At 41.1% G+C, this 7,801-nt stretch overlaps 1 protein-coding gene across 1 annotated transcript; it reads left to right on the top strand.

Annotated features, from left to right (window-relative positions):
• Positions 1 to 2,034: 2,034 nt before the first annotated feature.
• On the top strand, positions 2,035 to 2,778 carry LOC131825566 (proline-rich protein 23B-like). Its single transcript, XM_059165039.1, has one exon. The coding sequence runs from the start codon at positions 2,035 to 2,037 to the stop codon at positions 2,776 to 2,778; it is 744 nt and encodes a 247-aa protein (XP_059021022.1).
• Positions 2,779 to 7,801: the final 5,023 nt, after the last annotated feature.

Genomic DNA, 7,801 nt, shown 5'->3' with positions numbered 1-7,801 from the left:
AAGTAATCAGCAATGGCCTTTTTAAGAAGGTGCTATCCAGTTGGTCTTTTGTTTTTTTTTTTTGTTTGTTTGTTTTTTTTTTTTAAATGAGGAAGGTACCAGCACTGCATAAAATTGAAAGAAGTGTTGAAACTCATTTAAAAAAAAAAAAGCAGGAATATTTCAAAGAAGAAGAAATAAGAACGACCAATAAGAAAAAAGGGGGGGAAAGAATGGCCAGTAAGCATATGAAAAACAATCCGCCTTGACTGGCTATTAGAAATGCAGAATGAAAACACAATGAGAGCATTTTACTACACCACATTTAAGAGTCTTGCAGTAAGAAATGTTTGCAATGATGTAGTGAAATAGAAACATACTCTGCTTATAAAAGTGTAAACTATGAAAAGCATTTTGGGGGGAAAAATAGGAGGAAGCATTACCTGCTAATTTGGAAAGACACACAGTAACAATTAGTTATCCATTCCTAGGTATATACAATAAACATGAGTAAAGAGTCCATGATCTAAAACCAGGTTAGTCTACATTTGATTCCCACATTTAACTCAAACTAGGTATATAATTTTGGATAACTCAGCTTACCACTCCCAGCATCAGCTGTTGTGAAGACTGAAAAGATCATTTGTTTTAAGTAGGGCAGGAGGAAACGTTTGTAGGTGATAGATACCTTTACAGCATTGATTGGGATGACAGTTTCATTGATTTTCATGTTTTCCAAATTCAACCATATACATTAAATAAATATACATGGCTTTCTGTATATCAATCATGCCTCAATAAAGTGTTGGGGTTTTGGTTTTGGTTTTTTTTTTTTTAGAAAAAGATAACTTTTTTAGGATGGGAGGTTAGGAATATGGGTATTAGAGAGGGCACAGATTGCATGGAGCACTGCGTGTGGTGCAAAAACAATGAATACTGTTACGTTGAAAAGAAATTTTAAAAATTTTAAAAAAAGAAAAAGATCACTTTTTTATTTATTTTTTTAAGATTTTATTTATCTCTTTTCCAGAAAGAGAGAGAGAACACACAAAAGCAGGAAGAGAGGCAGAGAGAGAGGCAGGCTCCCTGCTGAGCAAGGATCCCCATGCGGGACTCCATCCCAGAACCCCGGGATCATGACCTGAGCCGAAGGCAGCGGCTTAACCCACCGAGCCACCCAGGCGTCCCAAAAAGATCACTTTTTTAAACAGTAAATGGTGGACGTGTCCTAATAATTCCTCAAGAAAACAATTTAATTATAATAGTTTAAATTTCTATTGATATTATTAATAGTGTTATAAAAAACCTTAACCCTCAGGAAGAAAGTTCCACAAATATTTTACTTTAGTATTAAAACAGAAGTTTTCCTGAAGAGAAGTCAGTATTTTCCATTTACTCCTGAAATGATAGACCCAGTTCTAAAGAAATTTTCGGAGCATTTGGGTAAGTCCATTTTATGAGAGGTGATGGGGGTGTGGAGGGAGAAAGGACGGGGGTGATCTATTTGAGTAGTCTTTTCTCTAGAATGGATGAAATCTCAAGAAAACATTAGTCCTAAAGGTGAACAAGGTTTTAAGTTCTATTGCTGTTATATCTTTTCCTTTTTTTCTAAGAATGAGTTAGACACGTGTTCTGCCTCCTAGAAGCCCACAGAGGTATTTCCTTAACCACAGCCTCAGCTCTAGAGCCGCACCGATACCGCGCTCTCTACGGGGCGGAGCCTCGGAAGGGGCGGAGCCTAGAGTGACATTTTGTGACTTCGGTTCCGCCGGCGTCCCTTGAAATACCCGCGCAGATCTGTCCGTGTGAGGAACCTGGGATTCGAAGGCCCCAGGCTGAGCCCTGCGCCCGTGCTGCGCCACCAGAACCCCAGGACTCCGGCCCCAGGAGGCGCCCCCAGAACTCCAGGCACTCTCTCTCTGCGTCGCCCGGTACCGCGCTCCGCCGCTCCCGCCGCCTCACCTGTCGTCGTCGAGACCTGTCACGGCCTGCAGGACCGGGTCCCTCACACCGCCGCCAGGCCCCGAGAGCGCCGCCCGCAGCGCTGTCCGGGTGATGGGCAGCTGGCCTCGCAGCCCCAGGGCCTACCCCGAGCCCTGCTGGGGACCACCGCCAGGAGGACCCCGCCCTGCCAAGCGCCGCAGAACCCAGGAGCCCGCGGACCTGGAGGGGCCCCAGGCCGCGGACACACTCACCTCCGTGGTGGTCCTGGCCACCGGCTGTGCCCTGCAGCTGCTCCTGGACGACGTAGACCTGGTGCTGGAGCCCGAGCCGACGTCGGCCCTGCAAGTGACCGTCGGAGAGCTCACTCTCATGCTGGTCCCCGAGGCTCTCCTGCGCTCCGGAGGGCAGGGCCACTCGCCTGCCAGCCTGGAACGGGGCGCGTTCCCGAGCGCGCCCGAGCACGACGTCGCCGTCGAGCGGGGCCTCTTCTGCGTTTCTGCCCCAGAGATGACCGCCCAAGCAGAGGCCTACGAGGAAGACGCCGACCGCGAGTTCCTGCCGCCTCGGATGGACCCTGCAGCGGGCTCCGTACCTGGGCTCCGCCCCTGCGCTGCAAGGGTGGCCAGCCCCCACCCGCAGGGCCCCACACCCGGTGCCTGGCCTTGGGCCCCCACCCCTAGTCCAAGGAGACGCTCTCCTCTCCGCTACTTCAACCTGGACGCCCACCTTCTGGAGCCATTCCCCAACTCGCCACTCCAACCTCTACCTCCCTCTCCGAGCCCAGGCCCCCACGCGCGCCCCCAGCGCCTTCCGGGTCCCTCTCCCAAGGCCCGGAGGCGCCTATTCCAGGAATGAACTGCTCCCACAATCCCTTGCCACCCAGCGGGCCCTTGGGAGAGGCTTCCAGGAGCCGCCGTGTGTACACTGCACAACCCGCAAGAATCACCAAGCATGAATAACGGACAGATGCTCTTTTGATGCAAGCTGCATTGCAAAATTTTGGATCAATGGCGAACCGAAACATCTGAAGGGAAATCACCTCGGCAACGAAATGGTGCTGGAAATACAGTGTGCTTCCAGAAATGCGAAACGCTGCTTAGGTTGTTTTCTCTTAAGGTTACGCTTAAGTAGCTCCATTCTCCTCAGTTTCGCACTTCTTTCTAAAACCCATCCTCTCCCCAGCACCCTACCATTGCACCTCTTCCTCCAAAATTAGACATTCCTAAAAAAAATTGGGGCGGGGGCGGGTTGCGCCTGGATGGCTCGGTGGGTTAAGGCTCTGCCTTCCGCTCAGGTCATGATCTCAGGGTCTTGGGATCTAGTCCCGCATCCGACTCTCTGCTCAGCGCGGACCCTGCTTCCCCTCTTGCCCTCTGCCTGTCTCTCAGCCTACTTGTGATCGCTTTCATCTGTCGAATAAATAAATAAAATCTTTAAAAAAAATTTTTTTTTCTTAATGGGTTTTGCCCCTAATGTCCCTGCTAGTTTATGACAACCTTGTCATTTTGACTTTTTGATAGCTGTAGATGTTTTTGGCGAATCTAACAAATAGGTATACTGGACAAATGTTTGTTGGATACAAAACAAACACAGAATGAGGAGCAATGATCGTGTGCCCTCCTTTTCTTAATGAAAATGTTACCAAATGGTTTAAGTAATATTGCTGGGTTGGGGGGCTTTTTTCCAAAAGAACCAACTCTTTCGCATGATTTTCTTCCAGATTTTTAATAAAATTCTCCAGTGCTGGAAAAGTTTCTAATTCTAAAGACTCTGTGTTTTGATAGTTCTAAGATCCTGAATATATTTTGTACATTGTTTCTGGTATATGGAAATGATTCATTATGTTGTTCTGGTATCCAGAAAAATGATTTAATTTATTTAATGCCTTATCTGTAGATTATCTTGCTTAACTAATAAAGAGAATAATATGTCGAAAATAATGAGAATATTATCTCTTTTTTCGACAAGACTCTTAACATTTTATTTTTCCTTGATATTTTTGCTGGATACTACTCCAGCTCCAGGTGGAACGGTATGGCTGTTGGGGGCATCCCTATCTTATCCCTTGTATTAATATAAGTGCTTCTAAATTTTACCAAAAAACATGATGTACATGATACTACACATTCATAAAATGAAGGATAAAAATCATATGATCTTCTCAATAGAGACAGAAAAAACATTTGACAACATTTCTTTTAAAACACCTCGACATAATAAAAGCCATATATGACAAACCCACAGTTAACATCATACTCAATAGTGAAAAGCTAAAAGCTTTTCCTCTAAGATCACACACAAAGCAAAGATGACCACTCTCACCACTTTTATTCAACATAGTACTAGCAGTCCTAGCCACAGCAATCAGACAAGAGAAATAAATGTTATTCAAAAGGGTGTGGAAGAGGGTGCCTGGATGGCTCCACTCCTTAAGTGGCTGCCTCTGCTCAGGTCATGATACCAGGGTCCTGGGATAAAGCCCCACATGGGGCTCTGTGCTCACCTGGAGCCTGCTTCTCCCTCTCCCTCAACCTGCAGCTCTGCCTGCTTGTGTGTATTCTCTCTCTCTCTCTCTCCCTGTCAAATAAATAAATAAAATCCTTTTAAAAATAAGTAAAATAAAAATATTTTTTAAATGGTGTAGAAGTAAAATTGTTACTATTTGCAAATGACATGATACCATATGTTTAAAAAAACCCTAAAGACTTGACCAAAATAAACTATTAGAACTAATAAATGAGTTCCATTAAGTTGCAGAGTACAAACTAATATACAGAAGTCTGTATATTAGCTGTGTTTCTATACACTAATAACAAAGTAGCAGAAAGAGAAATTGAGAAAATGATCTTGTTTACAATTGCACCAAAAAGAGTAAAATACATAGGGATAAACTTAATCAAGCAGGTGACAGACCTGACAAAAGAACTTGAGTTTTTCACATAAAGTATCATACCATCTGCAAAGAGTGAGAGTTTGACTTCTTCTTTGCCAATTTGGATGCCTTTAATTTCTTTTTGTTGTCTAATTGCTGAGGCTAGGACTTTTAGCACTATGTTGAATAGCAGTGGTGATAATGGACATCCCTGCCATGTTCCTGACCTTAGCAGAAAATCTCTCAGTTTTTCTCCATTGAGAATGATTTTCATGTGGGTTTTTCATAGATGGCTTTGATGATACTGAGGTATGTACCCTCTATCCCTACACTGTGAAGAGTTTTGATCAAGAAAGGATGCTGTACTTTGTCAAATGCTTTTTCAGCATCTATTGAGAGTATCATGTGGTTCTTGTTCTTTCTTTTATTAATGTATTGTATCCACATTGATTGATTTGCAGATGTTGAACCAACCTTGCAGCCCTGGAATAAATCCCACTTGCTCACGGTGAATAATCCTTTTAAAGTGCTGTTGGATCCTATTGGCTAGTATTTTGGTGAGAATTTTCGCATCTGTGTTCATCAAGGATATTGGTCTGTAATTCTCCTTTAGGTTGGGGTGTTTGTCTGGTTTTGGGATCAAGATAATGCTGGTTAATCAAATGAGTTTGGAAGTTTTCCTTCCATTTCTATTTTTTGGAACAGTTTCAGGAGAATAGGAATTAATTCTTCTTTAAATACTTGGTAGAATTCCCCTGGGAAGCCATCTGGCCCTGGGCTCTTGTTTGTTTAGAGATTTTGGATGACTGCTTCAATCTTCTTACTGGTTATGGGTCTGTTCAGGTTTTCTATGTCTTCCTGGTTCAGTGTTGGTAATTTATATGTCTCTAGGAATGTATCCATTTCTTCCAGATTGCCAAATTTGCTGGCGTATAGTTGCTCATAATATGTTCTTATAATTGTTTGTATTTCTTTGGTGTTGGTTGTGATCTCTCCTCTTTCATGCATGATTTTATTAATGTGGGTCCTTTCTCTTTTCTTTTTGATAACTCTGGCCAGGAGTTTATCAATCTTATTAATTCTTTCAAAAAACCAGCTCCTAGTTTTGTAGATCTGTTCTATTGTGGGGTTTTTTTGGTTTGTTTGTTTCTATTTCATTGATATCTGCTCTGATCTTTAGGATTTCTCTTCTCCTGCTGGTTTTAGCCTTTCTTTGTTGTTCTTTCTCCAGCTCCTTTAGGTGTAGGGTTAGGTTGCGTACTTGAAACCTTTCTTGTTTCTTGAAAAAGGCTTGTATTGCTATATATTTTCCTCTCAGGACTGCCTTTGCTGTGTCCCCCATTGTGTTTTCATTATCATTTGTTTCCATGATTTTTTTTAATTCTTCTTTAATTTCCTGACCCATTCATTCTTTAGTAGGATGCTCTTTAGCCTCCATGTATTTGAGTTCTTTCCAAATTTCCTCTTGTGATTGAGTTCTAGCTTCAGAGCACTGTGGTCTGGAAATATGCAGGGAATGATCCTAATCTTTTGGTACCAGTTGAGACCTGATTTGTGACCCAGGATGTGATTTATTCTAGAGACTGTTCCAAGTCCAGTAGAGAAGAATGTGTATTCTGTTGCTTTGGGATGGAATGTTCTGAATATATCTGTGATGTCCATTGGAGACCTGACAAAAGAACTTGAAGATGACACAAATAAATGAAAAGATAAACCAAGCTCATCAATTGGACAAATTAATATTGTTAAAATATCCATACTACTCAAAACAATCTACAGATTTCATACAATGCTTATCAAAATACCAGTAGTACTTTTTACAGAACTAGAACAAAAAATCATAAAAATTGTATGGAAGCACAAAAGGCCCTGAATAGCCAAAGCAAACTTGAGGAAGAAAAAGACAATCCCAGGTTTCAAACTATATTACAAAGACATGATAATCAAAATAATATGGTACTGGCACAAAAAAGGACACATATATCAATAGAACAGAATTAAGAGCCCAGAAATAAATCCACATTCATATAATCAATTAATCTATGACAAAGGAGGAAAGAATATACAATGGGGAAAAAGACAGCCTCTTCAATAAATACTTCTGGAGAAACTGGACAACTATATGAAGAAAAATGAAACTTTCTTAGGCCACAAACAAAAATAAACTCAAAATGGATTAAATACCTAAATGTAAGAACTGAAACCATAAAACTCCTAAAACAAACAAACCAACAGAGGTGGTAAACTCCTGAACATTGGCCTTAGCAGTACTTTTTCTTGATCTGTCCCCTCAGGCAAGGGAAACAAATAGGAAAAGATCATTTCAACACATATCAATAAAAAAGAAGTTCCAAAACTCAATAACATCAAAAAAGGCAAAAACATAAACACTCATCACACAGAAGATGTGACATGAATGGCCCATATATGTATATAAAAACATGACCAACTGAGTAGTCAAAGAAATACAATATAAATACATGATATCATTTCACATCATCAGATTGGAAAATGTTCAGAAATCTGACTATGGTAAGTGTTAGCAACAATGTGGTGCAGAGGAAATTCTTACCCACTGTTCACAGAAATACAAAATAGGACAACTACTTAAGAAAGCAGTTTGGCATGAACTATTATTGTTAGGGTGCCACACACTACTACCTAGCAATTACCCATTGAGGGTTTTTGCCATAAATACATAGGTAAAAGTCAAAGACCTCTGTTTTAAAATTAAATGTGTTGGTTTTTAAATCCCAAATCCAACACAAACCAAGAATTTCATTTTCTCAACTTTCCCTTCTTATCTATGAGTTCCACTAATGAGGACTGAATAAATCTAATTTTTTAAACAGTATAATAGAAGTCAGGCAGCAAGTCTGAAAATAAAAAGTTAACCTTTTGATATATTTTTGCTACTGTTATTAATCATTACCACAGTCTGACCTCCAAGCAAAAGACTGCAGTTAAAATTTTTTTTTTAAGTTTCACTTGATTTTTTTTAAGCTT

Source organism: Mustela lutreola, chromosome 2 (genome assembly GCF_030435805.1).
Source record: "Mustela lutreola isolate mMusLut2 chromosome 2, mMusLut2.pri, whole genome shotgun sequence".
NCBI classification, from domain to species: Eukaryota; Metazoa; Chordata; class Mammalia; order Carnivora; family Mustelidae; genus Mustela; species Mustela lutreola.
Note: the sequence above shows the minus strand (reverse complement) of the source record. Positions and strands in the feature narration are given on the sequence as shown.